This window comes from Macaca nemestrina, chromosome 13 (assembly GCF_043159975.1).
Source record: "Macaca nemestrina isolate mMacNem1 chromosome 13, mMacNem.hap1, whole genome shotgun sequence".
In the NCBI taxonomy this organism is placed as follows: domain Eukaryota; kingdom Metazoa; phylum Chordata; class Mammalia; order Primates; family Cercopithecidae; genus Macaca; species Macaca nemestrina.
The window spans coordinates 121,002,416-121,030,323 of NC_092137.1; the positions used below are offsets into that span (position 1 = coordinate 121,002,416).

General features: G+C 39.8%; 1 protein-coding gene across 3 annotated transcripts in view; it reads left to right on the forward strand.

Moving 5' to 3' along the window:
• LOC105490059 (transmembrane protein 131) overlaps window positions 1-27,908 on the forward strand; it is a 271,947-nt gene that overhangs the window by 152,710 nt on the left and 91,329 nt on the right. For all 3 annotated transcript variants that reach the window (XM_011755316.3, XM_011755317.3, XM_071077307.1), the window contains exons 6-11: window positions 9,887-10,003; window positions 12,178-12,300; window positions 17,175-17,255; window positions 19,400-19,550; window positions 19,648-19,704; window positions 21,170-21,231. In XM_011755316.3, coding sequence (XP_011753618.1) covers window positions 9,887-10,003; window positions 12,178-12,300; window positions 17,175-17,255; window positions 19,400-19,550; window positions 19,648-19,704; window positions 21,170-21,231 — 591 coding nt within the window. The remainder of the gene's footprint in view (window positions 1-9,886; window positions 10,004-12,177; window positions 12,301-17,174; window positions 17,256-19,399; window positions 19,551-19,647; window positions 19,705-21,169; window positions 21,232-27,908) is intronic.

Here is a 27,908-nt window from a genome sequence, read left to right on the forward strand (position 1 = left end):
CCTAGATATCCAAGAGGAGGTGGCAAATAGGCAGTTAGTCTATGAGTTTGGTATATGAGGACTAGACTAGAAATAGAGATTTCGGAGTCACTAGTGTAGATATGAAGCCATGGATCTGGATGAGATCACCAAGGAAGGAGATCACCCAGGGACTGAGCTGTGGTACAGTGCTGACTTGGGAAAATTACGATTTGTTAGTGGTATTACTAGAAACTCAGATCTCCTGTCGATCAGCTATATACTAGATGTCCAGTTCCAATAGTGGCAGAAAACTGCACTAAAAATTAAACGTTCCATGGTGATTTTCCTAACTCTTTGGAGTTTAGATGGGCCTTAAAAGGGTATTGTTTGAATAGAGACATTTTTAAATCAAATTAAGTTCCCATAAACACTTTAAAGGACACCGGTTTTCCTCTGGATACATTTTCCATTATACACATAGGCTTTAGGAATCTCCTCATTGACACTAGAACTGGTCTTGGGTGGGAATACCATAATTCTGTAACTGTCACTTTTTTTTTTTTTTTTTTTTTTTTGAGACGGAGTCTCGCTCTGTCACCCAGGCTGGAGTGCGGTGGCCGGATCTCAGCTCACTGCAAGCTCCGCCTCCCGGGTTCACGCCATTCTCCTGCCTCAGCCTCCCGAGTAGCTGGGACTATAGGCGCCCGCCACCTCGCCCGGCTAGTTTTTTGTATTTTTTAGTAGAGACGGGGTTTCACCGTGTTAGCCAGGATGGTCTCGATCTCCTGACCTCGTGATCCGCCCGTCTCGGCCTCCCAAAGTGCTGGGATTACAGGCGTGAGCCACCGCGCCCGGCCAACTGTCACTTTTTTTAGAGAACATTTCAGATTTTTTTTTTTTTGGTGGATACACAGCATTTATTGTACTAATTTTGCTACCTTTTTTTTCTTTTTTTTTTTCTTTTTTTTTTTTTTTTTTTGAGATGGAGTCTAGCTCTGTTGCCCAGGCTGGAGTGCAGTGGCCGGATCTCAGCTCACTGCAAGCCCCGCCTCCCGGGTTCACGCCATTCTCCTGCCTCAGCCTCCCGAGTAGCTGGGAGTACAGGCGCCCGCCACCTCGCCCGGCTAATTTTTTTTTTTTTTTTTGTATTTTAGTAGAGACGGGGTTTCACCGTGTTAGCCAGGATGGTCTCGATCTCCTGAACTTGTGATCCGCCCGTCTCGGCCTCCCAAAGTGTTTTTTTCTTTCAACTTTTAAGTTCAGCGATGCATGTGCAGGATGTGCAGGTTCGTTACATAGGTAAATTTTTTTTCACTTTTTTTAATATTGGAAACTGAGACCCACGTTACAGTCAAGGGCACCTTACCGTCACGGTCAGCCCGGTTTAAGGGTGTGTTTTCCCAGAGAGAATGGCACTGGTGGTCTCAACTCTACCAAGGAAACATTAAATTTTCTGCTTGATTAGACCACTGATAGGGATTCAGACCACACACCTCCATGAGTACTGATACACAGTGCAAATTTTAAGAGTAAGTTAGTTTTTCTCCCTTCCTGCGGTGCCCAGAATGAGTCACATAAGTTTTCTTCACTGCCCCTTTCTGTGGCTTGGGTTTGTACTTGTCATCCTCACTCCTTGTTTTATTTGAAGAACATTCTCTTGTTCTTCTTTTTTTATTCTTGGTATGGTATAAAACATCGGTATTACAGGCACTGGCATCTTAGATGGGAAAATGATATTGTCATATTTTGTTTTGTTTTGTTTTGTTCGTATTGCCAGAGTCCTCTCTGTGTCTCTCAGTGTCAGTTCTGTGAATCCTTACATTGTCAGAGGGAGTTAGGAAGGTGATGAGAGGGTGACCAGTCATATGATTCTGTGGAATTAAATTCACGACAATAAAAAGTGTGGGTGGACTGCCTGAACTCAGTGATATTACCCACTTCGTTTCAAGATTTTGTTGTTTTAAAGTTAATTTGGCTTTAATCTTGCCCACCAAGAGTTAAACCTAAACAGTCAATTATTTGTTCTTACTCCAAGGGAACATGAACACTGAGACCCTCATAAAAAAAAGGTCCAGACTAAAATATGCTTGAGTGAGTCCGCAACCCTTGTGGATTCACCCAAAACAGTAAAAAAAAAAAAAAAAATATATATATATATATATATATATATACACACACACACACACATATACACACACACAGATATATTTAATATATGTTCTATATGTATTTGTTTTTCAATTACAGTATACTTGCAGTAAAATTCACCCTTTTAGTATATAGTTCTGAGTTTTGACAAACCCATAAGGTCATATAATCAACAACTTGGTCAACTCAAACCACTGAGTGTTGCCTATTCCAGAAGACTGTATTGATTTGGGACCCATGTAGCATATAGTGTTTTTAGTCTGGCTTCTTTCTTTTAGCATAATGCATTTCATGTTGGTTGGTGTAGCAGGCTGTATCAGTTCTTTGTACCACTTTATTATTATGGAATAGTATTTCATTGGCTGGCAATGTCACTGTGTGTTTATTTATTCACCAGTTGAAGACTTTCGGGGTGTTTCCAGTTTGGAGCTATTATTTAAACCCACTGTAAATATTTACATACAGATGTTAACAGTTTTTTTGTAACAACTGTACCCGTTTGTATTCCCATGAGAAACATGTGAGAGTTTCGGTTGCCCCACGTCGCTATTAGCACGCTGCATTCTGAGGTTTGTGTGTTTTGTGATGCGAGTTCTTCAGCTCGGTGTACAGTGTTAGGCCATTTTTATTTTAACCTGCGTTCTCCAGTGAAAATTGATGTTGAGCATCTTTTTATTTGCCATCCATATGTTTCCTTTGGTGAAGTGTCTGTTCAGTTCTTCTGCCTGTTTTTTAAGTTGAGTTTTTTGTTTTTTCATTGAGTTCGTGAGAGTTCCTTATGTGTTCAGGATACAAGTCTTTCTTGAGATACGTGATTTTACAAGTCTTTTCTTCTAGTTTGTGTCATACCTTTTCATTCTATATCTTTGAAAGAGCAGAGGTTTATAATGTTCATGGTGTCCAGTTTATCAAATTGTTCTTTTATGGGTCATGCTTTGGGAGTTGTAACTAGGAAATCTTTGCCTAATCCAAAGTCACAAAGATTTTCTCCATTTTTTTCTTTCCTAGAAGTACAGCTGGCCCTCTGCAGCCATGAGCTTCTTATCCATGGATCTAGTCAACTACAGGTCAAAACTATTTGAGAGAAAAAAAAAAAAAAAAGTGCTTCTGTACTGAACAAGACTTTTCTTGTCTATACATGTTCAGACAAATAATACAGTATAAACTATTTACATAGCATTTACATTGTATTAAGTATTACAAGTAATGTGGAGATTATTTAAAGTTTCCCCGGGAGATACGTGCATAGCCAGGGGGATAGGCATAGGTTATATGCAAATGCTGCTTTGTATTGTAGCAGAGACTTGAGCATCCACAGATGTTGGAATCTGCATGAAGTCCTGGAGCCAATCCCACAGATACCGAGGGACAACCATCATAGTTTTAGATTTTAGATTTAGATCTACAGCCCATTTTTAGCTGCTGTTTGTTTATGGTATAAGATATGGATTGAGGATTGTTTTGATTTGTTTTGCATATGGATATTCATTTGTTCCTGGACTATCCGTTGAAAAAGACTATCCATTGAAAAAGACTATCCTTTTTCATTAAAATCCCACTGTATTTTTGTTGAAAGTCAGTTGACCTTGTGTATGTGTGAGTCTGGTTTTGGACTCTTCACTATGTTCTAATACGTTCTAATAGACTCTGAAATACCTGTCCTTTCACCAGCCCATACTTTTTTGATAACTGTGGCTTTATATTAATTATTAGAATTAGACACTATGACTCCTCCAATTTTGATTTTCTCTTTCAGAATTTCCTTGGCTCTTATTTCCTTTCTTTATCATCTAAATTTTAGAATCAGCCTATCAGTTTCTTAAAAAAAAAAAATCTCAGATTTTATCATGTTCTTTTGAATTAACTTTAAATGTACAGAAAAGTAATACTTTCCATATATTCCTCACTCTAACATTCTTCTGATGTTAACATCTTATATAATCATAGTGTAATGCCCAGACCGTTTGTTCCCCAAAGAAGACCACCAGAGTCCAGAGTCAAAGCCAAGCGGCAAGGATCTTTTACTGCAAGTTCGAACTTGGTCCCTCCATTCCACCACATACAAGAGGGCCTCGAACAATGGGAGTGGTTGCCTTTTATAGCCCGATGTAAATAGGATACGTAAAGTTATAGAGGAACAAGGGAATTCTTTTGGTTGCAGCGCTACAATTGGTTAACATTTTAAGTTATACATTTAGCAGTTTTCTATTGGTTCCCACGCTTCCAGTAAAACCACGAACGGCTGTGTCCTTATCGGAGACTTTCCAGGTGGTGTTTTTTTAAAGTTGAGATATATGGTAGTCTCTGAGTTGAGAAATGTGTTTGTACTGGGCTCAGGAAGTTAAGAGATATATGGTGGGATGTGTTTGTACTGGGCTCAGGAAGTTGAGAGATATATGGTGGGATGTGTTTGTACTGGGCTCAGGAAGTTGAGAGATATATGGTGGGATGTGTTTGTACTGGGCCTGTTTGTGTTGGGTCCGGGGTTGAGGAATGTGCCTGTTTTCTTTCAATAGTACAATTTTCAAACCAGGAAACTAGCATTAGTACGATACCATTAACTAAAGAATTTGTATGAATTTCATCAGTTTTTCTATCAGTGTACTACTTTTTCTGTTTTAGGATCCTATTTCACATTGCATTTAGTTGTTACTTCTCCTTAGACTGAAATTTTGGTTGCACTTGCATTGGATATGTAAATCCATTTCAGGAGAACTAACATCTAATATTGAGTCTTCTAACCCGTGAACACAGTATTTCCATTTATTTGTCTTCTTCGGTTACTTTCACTAATGTTTTATAGTTTTCAGCTTACAGAACTTGCACATTATTAGATTTATACCTCAGTATTTCTTTGTGCATGTGTTACCCTAAATAGTATGTTTTTAAAAATTAGAATGTCACTTGTTCATTGCTGGTGTATGGAGATACAATTGATCATTATATGTTGACCTTGATTCCCATGACTTCTTAAAACTCTTTTAGGAGCATTTTTGTAGGGATTTTTCGGTATGGAAAGCCGTGTTACCTGAATAAAAACTGATTTTTCTTCTGTACTAATGTGTAATGCCTTTTATTTATTTTTTTTTTTCGTGCTTCTTTGCACTTTGTTTTTGTTTTTTTGAGATCGAGTCTCACTCTGTCGCCGGGCTAGAGTACAGTGGCGCAATCTCTGCTCACTGCAACCTCTGCCTCCCAGTCCAAGCGATTCTCCTGCCTCGGCTCCCTGAGTAGCTGAGACTACAGCCGCGTGTCACCACACCCAGCTAATTTTTGTAATTTTAGTAGAGATGGGGTTTCACCATGTTGGCCAGGATGGTCTCAATCTCTTGACCTTGTGATCCACCCATCTCAGCCTCCCAAAGTGCTGGGATTACAGGCATGAGCCACCGCTCCCGGCCCTCTTTGCACTTCTGATACAGTGTTAAATAGCTGTCATAAGAGAGGGCATCCTTCCCTTGTTTTAAATTTTGGAGGAAAAGCATTCAGTCATTCACCATTAAATACTATGGTAGCTCCTAGGGCAGGAGTGTCCAATCTTTGCTTACCTGGGCCACACGTAAAATACACTAATGATAGCTGATGAGCTAAAAAACAACAACAACAACAACAACAACAACACACACACACACACACACACACACACAGAAACTTAATGTTTTAAGAAAGTTTACAAATTTGCGTTGGGCCCATTTCAAGCTATCCTGGGCTTCATGCAGCCCATGGACCACAAAATGGACAAGCTTCTTTAGGGTTTTTGCAGATGTTCTTTATAATATTGAGGGAGTTCTCTTCTATTGACTTAGTTTACTGAGATTTTTAATCATGAATCGATATTAAATTTTGTCAAATTACATGCTGCTATTGAGATGATCTTGTGCTTTTTCTTTAGTCTGTTAAGTAAAGTACATTGATTTGATTTTTGAATGTTGAACTAGAATTGGATTTCCAAGATACAAACTACTTGGTTGCTTGGTTGTCAGTTGTACCCTTTAGTCATTAAGGAGAATTTACAAAACAAATGAAACCCAATTCAGCTACTTAACCTAGGAATGGGTCCCTGGCTGAAGACTGCTCTCTGCCATTTTAGAAGCAAGAAGAAACTCACACTCACCTTTTGTGTTGGAAGTGAGCTGAAACTCCAGAAAGGAGTTACCTTCCTTTTATCAGTATGGAAGCAGGACAGCTTGCCTTCACTGTCGGAAGCAAGCAAAACTCCATAAAAGAAGTTGTACAGCAAAACAAACTTTAGATGTCAACCAAATTTGGGGATATTAGGGATTCTCTTGAGGGAGGGGATCCCCCAGGCCTCAGCAAATTGTCTCATTGGTTTGAGCCGTAAGGATAGATCAAGTTGGTATCAAGCACTGACAGGAAATTTGTCAAAGATCAGGGGCGCCTCCACTCAGAATCCCTGTGGTTACTAATTGTGAACCCAAAATATCTGAGACCGGTCTCAGTCAGTTTAAAAAGTTTATTTTGCCAAGGTTAAAGCCATGCCTGTCACACAGCCTCGTGGGGGTCCTGATGATATGTGCCCAAGGTGGTCGGGGCACAGCTTGTTTTTATGCATTTTAGGGAGGCATCCTGCATCAGTCAATACATGTTAGATTTACATTGGTTTGATCTGAGTGGGCAAGACAGCTTAAGTGAGGGCTTCCAGGTCATAGGGAGATTTAAACATATTCTTTTTAATTTATTTATTTATGTTTGATATGGGGTCTCACTGTGTCACCCAGGCTGGAGTGCAGTGGTGTGATCTTGGCTCACTGCATCCTCTGCCCACTGAGCTCGAGTGATCCTACCTCTTCAGTGTCCCAAGAAACTAGGACCACAGACGCCTGCCACCATGCCTGGCTAAGTTTTTTGTATTTTTTTTTTTTCGGTGGAGGCTGGGTTTCACCGTGTTGCCCAGACTGGTCTGGAACTTCTGAGCTCAAGGGATCCACCCTCCTCGGCATCCTAAACTGCTGGAATTACAGGCGTGAGCAGCCGCACTCGCCAGATTTAAACATATTACAATTGGTAGTTGGTTAGAAGAGTTACCAGCAGTAGAAAGGAGTGGCTGAGTCAAGATGAAGGGTTGTGGAGACCAAAGTTTTATCGTGTAGAAGAAGCTTCCAGGTAGCAGGCTTCAGAGGAAATAGATTGTAAATGTTTCTTACCAGACTTAATGTTTGTGTTAATGTTAATGCTGGAGGTATATAATGAGGCATGTCTAATCCTCTCTTCCACAATGCCAGAACTAGATGTTCTGATTAACTCTGAAGTGTTCTTGGCCGAGAGGAGGAGTTCATTCAGATGGTGGGGCGGGGGGGGTCTTAGAATTTCATATTTGGTTTGCATTTGCCAAGTTTTTCACCAAAACTAAAAGTTGCTAAGAGTTAGCATTGTTCCATGTAATTGAGGCTACTTAAGAAACAGTTTTACATCCAAGGTGTTTTGGCAAAAGATAATATGGCAAATTTGGTGGGGGCAGGTTTGTTTAGAGGGTTACAGAATTGTTTTAAGCCAAAGGTTTGAGCGAGTTGTGAAAGGTTTATAAAACATTTAATATTGTAAAAGAAATTCTGTGTGTGTGCATATTGGCTAATGTTAAAAAAAGTATTCATATTTTTCATAAATTGAACATTAAAATAGAAAAGCACAACATGGGAAAAAAAAAACAACTACTTGGTCAAGATGTGTTATCCATTTTATATCTTACCTTGATTCAGTTTGCCAGTACTTTGTAGAAACTTGTGTTTCTGTGTTTATGAAGGATATTGGCTTATAGTTTTTAAGTCTTTGCGTGGTCTTGATATCAGGGTAATGCTGAATTACGAATGTTCTCTCCTGTGTGTTGGAAAGTTTATGTAACGTAGGTATTATTTCTTTCTTAAATGGTTGGTAGAGAATTCATTTCCACGAGTTAAATCATTTAAGATCAGGCTTTTCTTGGTGGCAGTATTTTAAACCACAAATTAAATTTTAACTGTGTGCAGGACTATTTCAGTTTGAATGAGCTTTGGCAGATTGTGTCATATCTAGCCAACTGTCAAAGAATGTGTCCATTTCTCCTAGCTGTTAAATTTATGGGCATAGAGTTGCTTGTAATACTCCTTTATCATTCTTTCTGTGTGTAAAGGTATGCAGTGATATCCACATTTTAGTTCCTTATATTTTTGACTTCTCCCTTTTTATACACAGTCACTCTTTGCAGGGTTTTATCCATTTTATGGAGTTTTTGAGCACCAGCTTCGGTTTTATTGTTTTTTTTTTTTTTTTTTTTTTGCTACTTTCTGTTTTCTGTTTCATTAATTTTTGCTCTATTTTCCTTCCTTTTGCTTACTCTGGGTTTAATTTATTCTTTTTCTAGTGTCTCAAAACAGAAATGTAGATTATTGATGTGAAACATTTCTGTTCCAAATAAGCATGTAATGCTATGAATTTTCCTCCAAGTATTGCTTTACCTGCAGCCTTCAGATTTTAATATTGTGCTTTCATTTCCAGTCAATTCAAAATATTTTATAATTTCTTTTGTTACTACTTACTTCCCCCGTGGCTTATTTTAGAAACATGTTGTTTAATTTCAGACTATTCAAGGGTTTGCCAGATGTCTTTCTGTTGCTGATTTCTGGCTCGGGTGTGAATAGCACCAGTGTCTACAGCTTCCAGGGTTTTTGTGCTCTGGTGCACGTTCACACAGTCAGCCTCTAGCAATGTGTAAACATGTTAGCTGCATTTTTAGCTGACACTCCTGTATAATAGCCTCATCATCTTCCCTTCTCTGCCATGGGTGAGCCGGTATTCCCATTCTGTCTGTCCTCGGAAGTGCTTGTCTTTCTACAGTTTTGAACTAGTTGATAATCCACTCTGTGATGGGTTCAAGAAAAGTCGTGAATTACTGTAATTATTCTTTTGCTGCATTTTATTACAGTAATGTAGTGCAACAAAAGAATAGTTACAATAATTCGCAACTTGTAAATTATTCTTTTGTTGGTGGTAATGTAGGAGACATACTCTGTCTAGACATCTTTCTTCAGACTAAGGTGAAGCCAGAGTCTTACTACCATGTATTTTGAGCTATAATTTAGGTAGCATGTTAGAGTTCGAGCCATAGAGGCAGAATGAGACAGGTTGATGGCTTTACATATTAAAATGTATTTTAAGGCTTTGTTGCAGGGCAGAACCGTAATTTCAGTCTCTTGAACGTGGGAGTAGCCCTATTGTTTTGTGGTAATAACATTTTACTTTACTAACTATAGTGACATTCTTAGTTTGCAGAAAGTAACAGGAGTGAGTTCCTGCACATACACTCACCCCGCCTTCTTTTCTATTTAAGTTGCCGGGACATTTTGTTTCTTGTGTGGATGGAAGGCAGATTTCAGAAGGTTGAGGCCTGGGCTTATTCTTTGGGCTAAAACAAGTCACTGCTTAGTAGTACAGTAGTATATCTATATGAAAAGCTCAGCTTCAGTGCAACTTATATCTGATTTTTGATCATGGAACAGCCTGTAATTAGGTACTTCAGCCAGCCTAGTGATTGTTAAATGAACAGAATCTAGGAAACCATCTGTTGTACAAGGCTGTGGCTCTAATGGACAAAGGATATGTGACCGTAGACATTCAATATGGAAGACATCTTTTTAATTACTTTCCATTGCTAACTTAAAGCTTAAACTTTTAAAGGAAAAACTAGTTTATGGAAATGATTCTAAGATACTTATTTAAGGAAGTTGAGCTGTATAATTTTTTTTCTTGTTATGAATTTAACTTTATTTATTTTCTGTTTCAGAAAATTCTTCCAGGAGGAAATACATCGTTTGATGTAGTTTTTCTTGCAAGAGTAGTAGGAAATGTAGAAAATACTTTATTTATTAATACATCTAATCATGGGGTATTTACTTACCAGGTAAGAACCAGAATTAAAACTTATTTTATACAATATGATCATTACCTCTGCCTTATATGCCAGCCTTTTAAGAATGCAGAAACTCAGAGGATAATAGAAAATGTAGGAGTTTAGACTTAGAGCATTTTTATACTTACAGTGAATATCTCTATTCAAATCAGACCGAACAGGTGATTTTAAAGCGACAGCTAAAGTGTTAACATAAGGTCGACAATAGTGAAAAGTATTTTCATACTGACTTACACATTCTTGTTTAATTTTTACTTTTACACACTTATGAAGCACGCTTGATAATAGTGTTAAGATTAAAACACTTAAAACAATTAAAATTCATGCCTACTTTAGTAAGTATTTTTTTGATAAACTTATTTTTACATAGAATTTTGGTTTAGGTCATTAAGGGAAGTTAATGTATATAGGAGTCATATAGTAAATCTTTTTGTATATCAGCTATTATTCTGTTTGTGAATCAAGATTTTTGTATGTCAAGACTATTAAGGCTGGGTATGGTACTTCACACATGTAATCCCAGCACTTTGGGAGGCCAAGGTGGGAGGATCACTTGAAGCCAGGAGTTCAAGACTAGCCTGGGCAACAAAGCAAGACCTCATCTCTACAAAAAACATTTTTAAAAATTAACTGGGCACAGTGGTGAGCACTTGTAGCCTCAGCTACTCGGGAGGCTGCAATGGGAGGATTCCTTGAGCCCAAGAGTTCAAGGCCACAGTGAACTACGATTACACCACTGTGCTCCACCCTGGGTGACAGATCAAGACCACATCTCTAAAAGAAAAAAAAACAAAGATTCTTAACAGTAATTGCTCATATTTGTCCAGCAGTGTACTACGCATGCCCTTCTGCCGTTATTGTTGAAGTTTTAAAAGGTTTGCCCATGCTATTAGTAAGTTATTAAAGGGGACTCAAACTCATGTCTTTGTAACTATAATCTTTACCACTGTGCTGTGCTGCCTGGAACTCGAGTGTTAGCTCTGACACATTACAGGTCCTGTGCTTTTGTGTTTTTTTTGTTTTTTTTTTTAAAACATTTCCTCCCCAGTACCCATTAACTCTGACACATCATATAAAATAAGGGTCAGAGTCAGTGTTCCCTTTTAGTAGGGACCATGTCTTCTGTTTCTGTAAGGTGAGTAAATCTAACGATTGCTTAGTAGACATTCAGTATGCTGTTGATGCTTGGTTCAGTAATTTTGAAGTGCTAGACAGATCATACCTATTTCACGTGTACTTGTTGAGTAAATGAAAAGACTGCCACAAAAATGAAAGTCATTGCCCCGCGACGGCGTCTCCCAGCAGACCTAGGTGATCACAGCCAATCTGGACTATTGAGGGTCATGATCAGGTTGTTCCCATGGTGACCCCGGTGGCCAGCTGTCTTCTTTCTTTACCTCTTCACATCTAATCTTTCATCAAGTCTTCCTCCTAAATATATCTACAGTCTGTTTACCTCCCTCCTCCTCACTACCACTGCTGTCTTCCAAGCCACTCTTGCTGGATTACACGTTAGCTGTCTGAATGCCCTCCACTCTCCCCCAACACCTACAACTGTCTGTTACTCACTTTAGCAGAGGGATTTTTTAAAAAAATCTTTTTATTGGTTTCCAGTCTGTCTCCAGTACTACGATGTAAGTTTCATGAGACCCAGCACATTATCTTTTTTACTGTTGAATTGTTCACTATTGTATATGTGCCTAGCACCTCATAGACACTTAATAAATAGCAATATGTTAATAATATCATTTGAATTACTGGTTTACCCTGCTTAGTCAACCTAGGGCCATCCCATGTGGGAATGACCTGGGGCTGGGCTTGGTATTTGAGAAGTTATCTGGGCGGTAGATCCATCTTCTGATGGCTGGGGTCAGGAAATCTTTTGACTCCCTATTTTCTTCTTTTGTCTATTGCATGCCTTCTTGAAGGACTGTTATTCGATTTCTAATATATTAAAGAAATCATTCTAAATTCACGTACATAGTAAATCAAATATGTAGCCAAATCATGTACAGAAACAACATTTGTGGGGTTTTTTTAAAATAAAGGGATTGTTAATATTTTTCCATATAAATTAAATTTGCCAGTCTCCCTAGATGAGTTATAACTAAAAATATTAATTTTAAAAACAACTAAAATTGCATTTTTTTCCTCCACTGAAACAGGTATTTGGTGTTGGAGTTCCAAATCCATATCGATTGAGGCCATTCCTTGGGGCCAGAGTCCCTGTAAATAGTAGTTTCTCACCTATAATAAACATCCACAACCCTCACAGTGAGCCTTTACAGGTGAGTTTATGATGCTGATTTTGAATAAGCTTCATTTTGGTGGGAATTAATGTCTTAGCGTGAAATCTCAGTTTGTTACAGTTTCCAAGACTATTTAAAATAATAGGGTTTTATAGATGTATTGAAGAGGGTTATTACTTTTAGTACAGCTTGCTGTAGTCTGAATTTTGGAATACAGTGGTCTGGATTTTGAATTTTTGGAATCATTTTTAAAATGACTGTGGCTTCTCTGGTGTTATAGTTTAGGCAGCTCTGCTTTTAAAGAAGAGTTTTTAGCTACACAAGGCTGCTTTTTTTTTCCCCTGCAATTCAACACCTTCTGGCCCAATATCCATGTTTTTTAAAACAGTTCAAGTTTATTTCTGGAAATAAATTTTTGGTGATGGCAGCCTAGAAATTAAAATCCAGGGAAAGGGTAATATAGAATTATGATTAAAAGCAAACTTGTTTTTTATTTAAAAAATGCAACTTCTTGTCTTACCTAATCTTCTAGTAGTAATTGTTTTCAAGTGTGAAATTCCTCCTCACCAGCTCCTTGTGTCTTTCACAGTGGGAGTGGCTAGTGTCATTCCTTCAGAGAGTTTCTGAAATCTGTGCCTTACATCCTAGAGACTTAAGTGTGTGACATGTGCAGCCTCGATGGCTTCTAGCTGTGTTGTCTGTGTTAAAAGTAGATGCGAATGCTTTCTAGAATAGTCCAGGATGCCAGAGTTCTTTCGGACCAACACTGAAGGACTTAAAGCAGCTTGAAAATGACAGGTGGAGGAAAAATACTGTATTTGGTGGTAAGTGTAGGGCTTTGGCAACTAAAATGGTTGTCCCAGACCACCCTGGTATAACTGTTCGTAAACAACAGAAGGGGAAATGAGGAAGAACTGGGGGAAATGTTCAGAGCCTGAATAGTGAATGCTTAGAAATGATAAGTGAAAGCAGCAAGAAAGAAATCGCTCCCCAACCCTTGGCAACATCTGGGTGAAGATAGCTACTGATAAAAGTACTCTGCCCCAGTTTTAATTTTTGTAGCTGTATGTCTACATCACAGAAAAACCTGCTCTTATGTCCTGCTTTTCAGGTGGGAAGTATTCCCTCTTATCCTCACTATCCTTCTGTCGTTTACATCCTTTTGATACTTTAGGTAATGGTGTAGCTTCCCTGTTCTGGCTGTTATTACAAAGCTATATAGAAACGTCTGAAATTCTTGCTGCTTTCCCAAGGCTGGGCACAGTGGCTCATGCCTGTAATCCCAGTACTTTGGGAGGCCGAGGCGGGCGGATCACGAGGTCAGATCGAGACCATAGTAAAACCCTGTCTCTACTAAAAACACAAAACAATTAGCCGGGCTTGGTGGCGGGCGTGTGTAGTCCCAGGTACTTGGGAGGCTGAGGCAGGAGAATGGCGTGAACCCGAGAGGCGGAGCTTGCAGTGAGTCGAGATCACACCACTGCGCTCCAGCCTGGGTGACAGAGTAAGACTCCAAAAAAAAAAAAAAGACAGGTTCAGGGTCTCCCTCTGTCATTCAAGCTGGAGTGCAGTGGCATGATCATGGTTTACTGCAGCCTTGAACTCCTGGCCTCAAGCATTCCTCCTGCCTTAGCTTCCCAAGTACTGAGATGACAGGCATGAGCCACTGTGCCTGACCTCTTACTCTGGTAGACCCGGCTGCATGAGTTGCCCGCTCTGCCGTAGAAGGGCTGTTAAACCCCAAGGCTGCTGCCTCATTGTGGTGGCCAGACCACAAGGATGGAGCTTGCAGGACTCAACAGGTGTTGGTCAGTCTACAATTGCCGGAATCGCCTTGCAGTCTGTACCTTTTCTCCTCAGCCTTTGGAGTTATCAAGCTATCGCCCAGCACAGTGATCACTTTGAATTCAATTCATCTAGTCTTTTTCCAGTTAAAACATTTTAATTCAAGATTTACACAAGAGAGCAAATGGAACACCAAAGCTGCTCTCTTAAAACCAAATATAGATTGTTTACCTGGGAAGACGTTCTTAACCTCATAGTCCAGTGTTATTTTGTGTCACTAGTCTTGTCAATATTACAATAAGAAAATATTGTAAAATGAGAAAATGCATATGATTTGTTGATTATACAACATAAACACATGAGTATGTTCTCAGGAAAAAAATATTAACAATTCAAACATGAGTGAAGCAAAAACGTCCCTTTTAACTTCCTGCTTCCCAGTCCAGCTGTCCAGCAGAACTTTCCGTGATGATGGAATAGTTCTTTCCCTGCTCTGTCCAAAAGAGTAGCTGCTAGCTACGTGTGACTGTTGAGCTCTTTAATTCTGCTAGGGTGGCCAAAATGTTATTTCAACTAATTTAAATGTAAATAACCACATGTAGCTGATAGCTATTGCATAGACAGCACAGTTGCAGTCCAGGCCCTTCCTCATGGACACCACTTTTGCCACCTTGTATGTGTCATTCTGCACCTTTCTCTGTGCATGCAAGCATGTGGGCACAGAAACATTTATTTTGGGAATTTGTTTACACATAATATATTCTGTATATAATGCTTGGCTTCCTTTTTTTCCCAAACTATACTAAATTAGAACAAATAGCACTGGACTAAAAGTAAAGAATGTGTCAGGTTCCTAGTTTTAATGTAATTATTTCTTTGACTTTGTAATTTAGACTTTTTCTGTCTCTATTTCTTTATTCATTTTCTCTGTTATCAGTAAGCGACCTTTTAATCTTCTGGAGTTTTTTTTGGTTTTTTTTTTTGGTTGGTTGGTTTGTTTTCCAGACACGACTGGAGTGCAGTGGTGCAGTCTTGGCTCACTGCAGTCTTGACCTCCCAGGCTCAAGCAATCCTCTCACCTCAGTCTCCTGAGTAGTTGAGACTACAGGTGCACGCCACCACACCTGGCCAATGTTTTTTATTTTTTTGCGGAGACAGAGTCTCACTATGTTGCCCAGGCTGGACTGCAACTCCTGGGCTCAAGTTAAGCACTGCCACCTTGGCCTCCCAAAGTGCCGGGATTACAGGCATGAGCCACTGTGCCTGGTCTAATCTTCTGTTTTCAAGCATTGTTATGCTTGTTTGCTTGATACTGGAAAGATTAATGAAATAATATGTGATGTTTTCTGGTTTTCCAGAAAAAGTTCTACAGTCCTCATCTCAGTTAAGGTGCTGTTATTATTAATACAATAAGCACTATAGATGAGCATTGTAATAAATCAGGAGGCAAGTAATAATACACACAAAATCTACAGCTTATCAGTCTTTTGTAAATGCATTACTTTTACAGCAGCAACTCCCCAGCCCCCACCAAAAAACAAACAAACAAAAAAAACCCTTTAAGGGGCCAGGCGGGTTGGCTCACGCCTGTAATCCCAGGACTTTGGGAGGCCAAGGCGGGTGGATCACGATGCAGGAGCTCGAGACCAGCCTGGCCAACATGGTGAAACCCCGTCTCTACGAAAAATACAAAAATTAGCTGGGCGTGGAAGCATGCGCCTGTAATCCCAGCTACTCGGGAGGCTGAGGCAGGAGAATTGCTTGAACCCAGGAGGCGGAGCTTGCAGTGAGCCGAGATCACACCACTGCAGTCCAGCCTGGAATACAGAGCGAGACTCCGTCTCAAAAAAACAAAAAAACAAAAAACCTTTAAGCTTATACTGAAGAATTGCCATTTTTCTTGCTTTGTCCTTTTTTGTTCACTCCTGGAGGACTTCTTGTGATGAAACAAGTGAACGTTTTCCACCCCTTCTCATAGCTTCACCCCAAATGTAATTGAATTAAATGTATGTTTTATTTTAAGAGCTAGGGTTAACTTACCTTTAAAGAAAAGTCTCCTGCCTTATGACCCATTTTGTTTGTATATATTTACCCAAAAGCAAGGAAAGCAGATGTCCACACCAATACTTGTACTCAGTGTCCACAGCAGCTTTTTCTCTAATGGCCAGACATTGGAAACCACTCAAATGTCCCTTCAGTGTGTGGATTGAAAAACTGCAATATAATCATCAAATAGAAGTGAACTATTAATGCATAAACAATGTGGTAGACCCCAAAATAATTACACTGAGCAAAAGAAGCCAGACACCAGAGTATATACGCTATTACTCCATTTACATAAATCTCCAGAAAACATGAGCTAATCTGAAGTGACAGAGAGCAGATCAGTGGTTGCCTAGAAAAGTAAGAAGGGACAGAGAAGGATGAATGGATTGCACAAGGCATGAGGAAGCTTTTGGTGATAACGGATATATTTAATATCTTAATTACAGTGATGGTTTTATGCCCAAACACAATTCATCAGGTTGTATACTTTAAATAGGTATTGTTTATTTTACATCAATGATAATAAAGCTGTTTTTAAAAAAATCATAAGCTTACGCATAAGCCACAGAAATATTTTTGCTTCCAGTAGAAACCACGTATTTTCATGTTCCACAAGAGTTGTATATATCACAAAATAATGTTTACACTCTTCACCATTTCACAGTTACGGTAGATCCACTGCTGGATCTTGTTATAAATGTATGGATAAAGAAGCACTTTATGTTACTATAAGAAATACAAAATTTATGTTTCCAAAACTTGGTAATTTTTGTAAATTATTCCCTTTGGAAAAAAAAAAGTATCCTGTTACTTCTAAAATCTGGTCCCTGGAACAACTATTATACTTACACTGTTTCTAAGTAAAATTTTCAAAGTTACCTTAATTAAAAATACCACTATTGCTTACACATACGGAGCACTGAATTTAGTGATATGATACATATCCTACATTTATATCTTTAAATGTTTTTGAATGTTTTGTGGTAAACAATTAGGATGTCAGAATTATTTCTCTGTAATAGCAATCACATGCTTTGAGAATATGACTTTGAACTTAGCCATCGTGTGCTCTTTTGCCCCAGGTTGTAGAAATGTACTCTAGTGGAGGAGACCTTCACCTAGAACTCCCAACGGGTCAACAAGGAGGTACCAGAAAACTGTGGGTGAGTTGTAACCTAGTATTCTCTTGTGTGTGCTCCCATGAAACCAATTATTCTTAAATTGGAAAATACTTAACTCCTTATAGGCTGAACAAATATGGATGACTTCTCTTTAATCATTGTCTTAATGTTAATTTATGTCAAGTATATATGAAAATTGGAGGAGAGATTGAGGAGGGAATATAAGTAGTAATTTTTGGAAAGGGCAGTGAATAAAATTGGTGGGAGTTCTACCCCACTACATGGAAAGTAACTTCAGCTATTCTTTCTCAGAATTATATGGGTAAAGTTGTCTCTGAGTCTGATAATTTATGATGTGCTTTACACATGAAAAAAGTAAAGGATTAAAAAAATGTAGGAAGGATTCATTATGGTTTTGTTTTGTTTTTGAAGGTAAGTAATTGAACGTTCACATTCACCGTTGGTAAAGGAGATGGCACTTGCAGAGGGAACCTAGGCAAGCACCTGTGATGACTTAGAAAATTTTTAATTCTTGAAGGTGATCTATGTTCACCTTCAATATTGTTGAATATTTAACAATATTAACCAAATTAAAGATATGTAAGAGAACCTTATTTGTAAAGGTTCTTGCCATGTGATAGTTTTTAAAATGTTTACATGCTTTAATCCAAGAGGGAGAAGCCAGTTGTGGTCAATTCAGTTCCATACCCAGGTCACTCAGATCACTGCTCATCTGTAATTGGAGGAACACAAATTTTGCCACCAGGAATAAGGTTTGAGAATCAGAGTTTCTTTATTAACTGCTGTTACACACACACAGCCTCTTGATTCTGTCTTCTGACCCCAGTCTTGACCAGGGAAGAGATGTGGAGATTACATGTTTAGGATGTTAATATAAACATTTAGAAACAAATTTATCAGCCACTAATTTGGTTAATTCTCAGAATATATAAACACAGTAGCAAAAAGAAATATGCAATGGACAGTTTATTTATGTCCTTTCACAAAAATGTTTCACATTGAAATTATGGTGTTTGAGTGAAAAATCATTTACAAAGCAATGCTTCAGAGGATTAAATTCAGACTATTGAATCTGTATATATTATGCTTCTAGACAGAATAACTACGAACTTCCTGTGAAATATAATTGGTATCTAATAAATAGAGAATTCAGATTTTTAAATAGTCAAGAATGATAATGAATGATAACAGAGAATAGCATAATGTTTTTATAGTCCTAGTGGCTGCGAAAAAAGATACAGTAATTCTTATTCCTACAAACCTAGACTGAGAAAAAAGCCAGCGGGCTGTGACCTCACCTCCAGCCTATTTCAGTGTATATGAGGAAACCCCAGAGACCAAAGCAACTCTCTAGAGTTGGGGAGTGGATGGTCCATCCCTCCGATCCTAGGAGGGTTCCAATCTCCTGTTTTCTGCTTTGGAACTAAAAAGAGAGTAGGGATAAGTGAAGGCCCACTAAGCTCTAGAATACAGGGATCTCCTAAAATATGCTGAAAGGTTTGTGCAGAGAAGAAATTCCAGTAGTCCCCAGGGAGCCATGTTGTTCTAAAACCAGGAAAGAGAGTACCCCTCAAAATGTTTTTTCTAGTAAGTCTTCCTTTTAGTATATAAATGTTCTCTCATTACAGGACTGAAAATGTTTGCTGTCTTACATGAATGCAGTTGGTAAACTAGATTTCCTAGAGAAGCTTTGTATTGTTAGGTTTTCCATGAAAGAGCAGTGTAAGCCATTTATGGAGGTTCTTGTGGACTTCTAGAAATGTCTTTTCCTCTGATGGTGACATTTCTGTTGGTTAAATTTCAAGACCGAGTTATATACACAAACACCACTAACTAGCATGTTAAAAAATAACTGGTTTTGTAGGTTAGTTTTACCTTTTAATGGGGCTTTTGTAACTGACAATTTGTTTTCAGATCATTTGACTTCTTTTACTTTGCCTACTTTTCGTATCATATTGGATAGATTCTAAACAGCACGTTTTTCACATTTTAAAGTTCTCCAGAAATGGAGTGTGTGTTACATATTGGTTTAATTAGCAATGCATTTTTTATTAATAGGTATATAAAATACTCATCTTTCAGTCAGTGTCATCCAGTTCAGTAAAATCTGGTGGTTTTGCTCCATTACAAACGCTGTGCTACATTGTGGTCTGTTAACTTGTCAGGAAATTCCTCCTTATGAAACCAAGGGAGTGATGAGAGCCAGTTTTTCATCTAGAGAAGCAGATAATCACACAGCCTTCATAAGAATCAAGACGAATGCTTCAGACAGCACAGAGTTTATCATTCTTCCTGTTGAGGTTGAAGTTACAACAGGTTAGTGGAAAACTGAGGAAATCGAAAGTTGTTTTGTTTTCAGTGCAGCTTACTCGGGCAAAGTGAACAATAATTGTTGACTTTTCTTTTTTCCAAGCTCCTGGAATTTATTCCTCAACTGAAATGTTAGATTTCGGTACACTAAGAACACAAGGTAAAAAATCTTTTAAAAGAGTCTTTATGGAGTCGTTGTTGTTTTTTAAATCCCTGTATTCAGTGCTCTACTGTACTTTGTAATTCAGCTTTAACATCATTTCAGTGGGTCGCATGATCTTGTACAAATCTTCCTTTCAGACTCAGTGCCTTTACCAGTTTATACCCCATTCCTCCGAGGGGGGGTGGCATTGCTTACCAGGTTGCAAAACAAGGCCGTGGGATAATTTAAGTCACCTAAATGGAAGATTGAGGCAGAAAGTAGTTTTCTAGTTTCTCAATCCAGTTGCTCATGGATTTAGTTATGCTGAATGTTGATTTTTACTTCTGGATTTTGTTTAGATATGAGTTATTAAATTATATTATGACAAAATGTTAAAAGCTTGTCACAGCTGTTCAGAAAATTCAAATTCTACAATTAAAAACAACCAAGTCAAGAATTTTACTAAGGAAAAACTAAGAGTACTTGTAATTTGGGATGTATATGCACTATATATAATAAAATGTAGTTAAGATTGAAGACCACATCTTTAAAAGTTAGATTTGCTTTTAATATATTTTTACATTATAAATTATTAATTTGCTTCATTATGTTTTGCTGAAAAGCTAGAAGTTTAGTAATGTCTGAGTTCACTAAAAAAATAATATTTTGGGGACTGGGCATGATGGCTCATGCCTATAATCCCAGCACTTTGGGAGGTGGAGGCTGGCAGGTCACCTGAGGCCAGGAGTTCAAGACCAGACTGGCCAACATGATGAGACCCCGCCTCTACTAAAAAAAAGTACAGAAGTCTGCTGGGCATGGGGGCACACGCCTGTAATCCCAGCTACTCAGGAGGCTGAGGTGGGAGGATCGTTTGAACCCAAGAGACTGAGGTTGCAGTCAGCCAAGAGCACGCCACTGTACTTCAGCCTGGGTGACAGAGCAAGATTTTGTCTCCTTAAAAAAAAAAAAAAAGCCGGGCGCGGTGGCTCACGCCTGTAATCCCTGCACTTTGGGAGGCCGAGGCGGGCGGATCACAAGGTCAGGAGATCGAGACCACGGTGAAACCCCGTCTCTACTAAAAATACAAAAAATTAGCCGGGCGCGGTTGTGGGCGCCTGTAGTCCCAGCTACTCGGGAGGCTGAGGCAGGAGAATGGCGTGAACCCGGGAGGCGGAGCTTGCAGTGAGCCGAGATCGCGCCACTGCACTCCAGCCTGGGCGACAGAGCGAGACTCCGTCTCAAAAAAAAAAAAAAAAGTATATATTTTGGGGTTTTCAAAAATCTGGTTTAAGAGGGAACAGTTCTTATAATACACAGTGTCCTTATGAGTAAAGCAATTACCACCTAATGTTTCTTTTTATTAATGTCATTGTATTTCACAAATTGATAGCTTCAGTTTGATATCTTACAAGGTAAAGATTCTAACTTGGTTTAAAAGCACACCTTTTAAAGAAATACTTCTTTTCCTCAATTTTAACAGATCTACCAAAAGTTTTAAATCTTCATTTATTAAATTCAGGAACAAAAGATGTACCAATAACAGTAAGTTTTTACTTCTTTTTTTTTTCTAATTTATATATTCTTTGTTTTTAAATGTATTATAAAGTTAAAAATAATTAAACCCTTACTCTAAAAGAATTCTATTTTGTGATGACCTGGTGACATTTTGGTTCTAAGTGTGATGTGAGAAACCAGTTCCGCCCCAGCCACCCAGATTTTAAGGATGAGAGGGAAATATAGGCAGTCTTTTCAAAGTAAGTTTGAACCAAAGTTCATGAGTTTCTTATACAGGCACAGTCATATAAAAGGCCTGTTCTGATAGATCCTAAAATCTGTGGGCCATGTGGAAAGAAAAACAGGTTATAAGGATTTTATCAGATTTTATCAGATTAAGGTATGGGCAGGAAAGAGGAAAAAGAGTCAGATGAACTGGGAAGAAAATAAGCAAAAATAAATGTTGTAGGTAGTGGTAAAGTGCTGTTAACACTTGTCGCAGGCTCCCTAACTAGCAGTTACTGAACTACCTTAGACAGCACATTATAAACTAAGGCCCTCTCTCCCTCACACATATGTACCGAATAAGTAACTTTTAGGCCATACAGTGGAATTGAGGTGCCATTAGATCGTTTTAGGGGAAAAGGGGATATCTAAGTTTTGCCTTGGCCCACAACCTCTCTTTCTGATGAGGTCCCTAACATATATACATAGGGAATCATTATATAGGAAAATAGAACATTTTTACTATAATTTGTGCTGATACCAGAAACTTAACTTCAGTGAACTGATAAAATGAGATATAGATCATGTGGGCTTGAGATTTAAGGGAACTTTGTCCATCGATGGCCATACCCAGATTTTATCACCAGCTGGTGGAGTAGACCAAAGAGAGAAGAATATACAAACCCCAGCCAGGAAGCAAGAGATGGTCTTCCCAGGTAACCACATTTCCCCTGCGCAGTGACCTTCCTCACCAGTGGGATCGGGGTGGAGATGGGCTTCCCAGGTAACCACATTCCCCTGCGTAGTGACCTTCCTCACCAGTGGGATCGGGGTGGAGATGGGCTTCCCGGGTAACCACATTCCCCTGCGCAGTGACCTTCCTCACCAATGGGATCGGGGTGGAGATGGGCTTCCCAGGTAACCACATTCTCCTGCGCAGTGACCTTCCTCACCAGTGGGATCGGGGTGGAGATGGGCTTCCCAGGTAACCACATTCTGACGCGCAGTGACCTGCCTCACCAGTGGGATCGGGGTGCAGGCAGCGTCCTCGTATCTGATCTGGCATTTCTCCTAATGTGATTTGGGGATTTGATGGGAAAGTACCTTTACGAAGCCCGAGCAAACCAGCCTAACTTTTTACATACAATAAATGGACTGAAACACAAATATCTTTTTCAATGAACATTTTATGGAAAAATGAAATTGGCAATTAACCCGAAGAATGTGAAGAACCAGTATTCAGTTCACTTATGACATGGCATTAAATAGGCCCCTGTTTTTCCTTTTTCTTATTTACTAAGGAGTTTTTGGATACATTGTAGGTGAACATTTTTGCTCTTGCTGAGTCAGGCACTAGGCTAGTGCTGTTATGTAGTAAATGTATTTAATACCTATAAGGTGCAGTGGTCCTAGTTTTCTAAATAGGAAAACTGAGAGCTTTTTTTTTTTTTTTTTCCCTGGAAGTGACTTACACAACTATAAAAAATGCAAAAGTAGGCCAGGCATGGTGGCCTCACACCTGTAATCCCAGCACTTTGGGAGGCTGAGGCGGGTGGATCACTTGAGGTCAGGAGTTCAAGACCGGCCTGGCCAACATGGCGAAACCCTGTCTCTACTAAAAATACAAAAATAAGCCAGGCATGGTGGCACACGCCTGTAGTACCAGCTACTCAAGCTGAGGCAGGAGAATTGCCTGAACCTCAGAGGTGGAGGTTGCAGTGAGCCAAGATTGTACGGCTGTGTTCCAGCCTGGGTAACAGAGCAAGACTCTGTCTCAAAAAAAAAAAAAAAAAAAAAAGTAAAAGGTATATGAAACATGAAAGTATATTATACAGTGCCACTTAGCAATCACATATTTATGAATATATCATTTTAATTGCACAGTCAATATTCCTGTTAAAAACCTATATATATCTATTAATATAATACATCTGTACCTACCTGTGTGTGTGTCTTTTATAATATCCAAAGCCCAAACTCTGCCAGTGTTTTGGTGGTTTTCTGTTTCCTCCTTCATTCACCCATTCAATAAATATTTAATGAGCATCAACTATGCCAGCTGCTGTGCTGACTGAGAATACAGCAGTGGATCAGACCACCGGAGTTCCCTACCCCATGGAGCTCACTGTTAATCAGGGCTTCCTGGAACTCTGGGAGATACTTAGATTTTATTCTAAGTGTAATGGGAAATTAGTAATAGGATTTTAAACAGCAGAGTGACATCATCTGATTTATGTGTTGTAAAATGTAAAAGGTCACTGTAGCTACTTTGTGGAGAGTGAACTTACAGACATGGAAGGACAGAAAGCAAAGGAGACCATTTGGGATCTGATTTAGCAATCAGCCTGAGAAATGATGGTGGCTTAGACTTCCCACCTTATCAGCTATGGGGCAAGCCCACCCACCGTGGAAACTGAGTTTTCAGAGCTCTTCTTAAGGTTTTTCCTGTGTGTTTCAGCATTTTCTGCATAATTCACCAGGCTTAGACTGATAGTTATTTAGAAGGGTTCCTGCCTCCTGTTTCACAAACACAGAATTTTTAGGATTTGCTAAGCAGTACTAGAAGCTGGAGATTTTTTTTTTTAATTCCCCTTCAGGGAATTCATTCTCTTTCTAAATATGGGATTACTAAAGCAAGCAATTCCAATTATGAGTTCCTCACCTGCTAACAGACAGGATGCTCAGGTCCAAACTCTCCTAGTATGTCTCTAATGCAACTTTGAGAAAATGGCTTTCCTCAGCATTTACAAAACATTAGTGCTATATAAATGATGGAGTAAGTTTGCCTGAGATGTCTTCAGAGGAATGTTTGGATGAGGTTTCCCTTGGTAATGGACAAATTGGAATCCAAGTGGTCTCCTTTGCTTTCTGTCCTTCCATGTCTGTAAGCATATCAGCTTAACATACGCTTTAGTGAATTGGTACACACATTATTAGAAATACAATGTTAAATGCTGAAAGGTTATTTCCCTTGTTTGCTCAAGTGCTTTTATAAGCAGTTTTAGAATGTTCCGGACCCTTGAATTTCACTTGAGGGTTACTGACCTTTAGTTGGGTCTGAATGTTGTGAGAAAAGCCTAGAACTATATTTAGAACATATGCCAGCTTGTGAGCTGCCTTTCCTGGGAACTTGCAACAGTGTTTCCACTTCTTGATTATCTGTGAGTTAGCAATAGTCACTAATATAAAACAGGTTGTTTGTATAAATATGCTTACTACAAGGTGGTGATTGTGTGTTAGTTCTCATTTAAAGCCACACCAGAATGGGCCAGCTACTTAAATGTTTTGTCTTGGGTTTGTTTGTTTGCTCTGTTCTCGTTTCCTTGGAGAATGGGTTTTAACAATTTGGGTTTGTTTTTACTGATAATGAGTGAACAATTCAGACCATTTGTATAAAACACGATTTTTCAGTTGAATATTTCTTTGTTATTACTGCAGCATATTTTAAGGTAGCAATACTAATGTAAAGTTTTTATCTGGTAAGAAAAATCTTAAAGTGGTGTGTTTCATATGAAAAAGATTCATCAGCTATTTTAAGTTCTTACTACTTACAGTGACTATATTTTAACAAACATCCTTGCTTAGCTATATCTGACTTGGTGGTGTACAGGCTGATAGCACTCGAAAAATGGTGTGCTTGTTACTGATGAACTCCCACTTCTAGCCTTTAAGCATATTGAAAAATGGTCAGTCCTTCATTGTATATCCAGAGTTGGTTCCTTCTGGTGCGTTCTTGGTCTCGCTGACTTAAAGAATGAAGCCACGGACCTTCACGGTGAGTGTTACAGCTCTTAAAGATGGTGTGGACCCAAAGAGTGAGCAGCAGCAAGATTTATTGTGAAGAGCGAAAGAACAAAGTTTCCACAGTGTGGAAGGGGACCTGAGCAGGTTGCCTCTGCTGACTCAGGTGGCCAGCTTTTATTCCCTTATTTGGCCCCACCTACGTCCTGCTATTTGGTCCATATTACAGAGCTCTGATTGGTCCATTTTACAGAGTACTGATTGGTGCATTTACTTTTTTTTTTTTTTTGAGACGGAGTCTTGCTTTGTGCCCCAGGCTGGAAGGCTGGAGTGCAGTGGCACGATCTCGGCTCACTGCAAGCTCCGCCCCCCCGGGTTCGCACCATTCTCCTGCCTCAGCCTCCCTAGTAGCTGGGACTACAGGCGCCCTGTTATGCCCAGACTGTTTGTTCCCCAAAGAAGACCACCAGAGTCCAGAGTCAAAGCCAAGCGGCAAGGATCTTTACTACAAGTTCGAACTTGGTCCCTCCTTTACACAGTATACAAGAGGGCCCTGAACAATGCGAGCGTTTGCTTTTTATAGCCCGAAAGTTGTAGGGGAACAAAGAAATTCTTTTGGCTCCTGCGCTTTCAGTAACCTTGAACGGCTGTCCCCTTATCGGAGACTTTCCAGGTGGTGTTTATACTGGGCTCAGGGAGTTTGAGAGATATATGGTGGTGGGATGGGAGGATGGGATGTGTTTGTGCTAGGCTCAGGGAGTTTTGAGCCCGGGGCTGAGGAATGTGCCCAGCTCCTTTCATTCCCCCCTTCTCTTCAGGTATCTTTAGAGCCAATCTTGGGTCTTATAAGTCTGATTCTGTTTCAGCGTTTACAGGTTGGTATTGGGTTCTGAGGACCATGAGTTGTACAGTGTCAAATCTTTCCTTAACAAATTGTAAAATTCTGTTAACAACACAAGGTCCTACGGTAAGCAGAAATAGTAGACTTAGCAGGGGTCCAAGGAAGGGGGCTAACAGAGAAAACATAGAGGAATTCCACCATTGGTCTGCAGCTGAAGCAAACTGCCGTGTTTTTACTTCAGTGCTTAACTTGCGTAACTGTTGGACCCGGTCCTCTACAAGTCTTGATTCATTTATGTAGAAACAACAGTCTTTTTTTAGAAATATACATGTACCACCTTTTTCTGCAGTGAGTAGGTCTAGGGCCCTCCGGTTTTGCAAGGTTACCTGAGCTAGGGACGTGAGCTGCCGCTGAAGGGAGGCAAGGGACTCAGCCGACTCCTCCATAGCAATGGCAAATTGTTGGTATAACTTGTTACTTTCTATGAGGGTGTGACCTAGGGCTCCCCCCGCTAGTCTGGCCGCAATGAAGGATGCGGTGAGGGAGATTCCTGCAATGACGGGGAGAAATATGGCTCGTGCAGGTCTTGGTCTAGGGTCTGGGTGAATAACAGCACTAGTCCAGTTACCGGTATACCCTAGGAACTTGCCAGCAGTTAGTAGAGTCAACCGGGGAACTAATGTGACAGGGAGACACAGTAGGTTATTAACAGAAGGACTAGGTAGGTTCTTAGATAAGGTTCTATTACACCAGAAGAATATGCCTGATGGAGCCCTTAAGGTGATATTAGGGGGCGTTGCAGTGATGCTGCAGAGGCTGGAATTGGTTCCTGAGAAACAGTAGGGAAACTTCTCCTGACTGGGGTTTAGGTATAGGGGCACGTTCAGGATAGGAGCATACGAGAGGTTTCGGAGGTTGTTAGCTTGGGCAAAGGTAGAGGATCCCTATGGCAGAGGGACAGCGGTTAGCGGTGGATGTCCTAGAGTGGCGCACAGAAAGCAGCCAGACAGGCTATGAAGTCCTGTAAGGTTAGCAAGTTTTAGTCCTTCTTGTAATAACTTTAACCAGGAGAAAGGACGTAAGTCTTGTGTTAGTCTGTTTTCCTGTCGTTGGATATTCCCGTGGACCAGGGGCAGTACTTGCACTAGGCCTCGCCACAGATAGAGGTGACTGCTAGGCCATATGGAGGAGGGGGAGTAGTATACAGCCCCATGTTGAGGTGTGGTCCAGCGGGAGTTCTAGGGGTCTCTAACTATTCATGTATATGAAAAGTCTCTATCCTGTCTATGATGGAAGGGCCATTTAGGGTCTAACTGTTTTCTCTCTCCTCAATAACGGGGTCTGTGGATGTTACAATAGTTATAAGGGCAGCCAGCATTTTGGTGCCACCAATAGTGTTTACAATTGTATTTAGTCTGATCAAACTCAAAGCATATTATTGGTGTCATAGGTTTGGCTATTTGAAAACCAGTAAAATTTAGTAGAATTGGGCTGTTGCACCCTGAGGAAGGGCAATCAGCACTGGCCAATAATTTTCCGGGCTTATGAGGTTGCCCAGGGTGGGTTCGGTTTTCATAAAGCCAGAATCTCCAGACAAAGGGATTAGATGCTGGTTTGGTGTTTTCCCCTGCGGCCACTAGGGCGGCTAGCATTAGGGCTAGACTACCTAACTGCATGTTTGCAGTGAGCTATGCTGCCGGCGCAGGGTGAGTTTTAAGGGGTTGTTCCTAGCTCTGTCCACAGTCCACGTGTCCGGTGCTTCAGCCGCCGCCGTGATTGGTCCCAGAAGATCGGAGGTTGGGTCCACTGGCTTGACGTGGGTGTAGTGGATCCACGATGCGATGCCTTCTACCTTCAGGGCGGTGGGTGTGGTTAGGAGTACCTGGAGTGGTCCTTTCCACCTGGGTTCTAGGGTCTC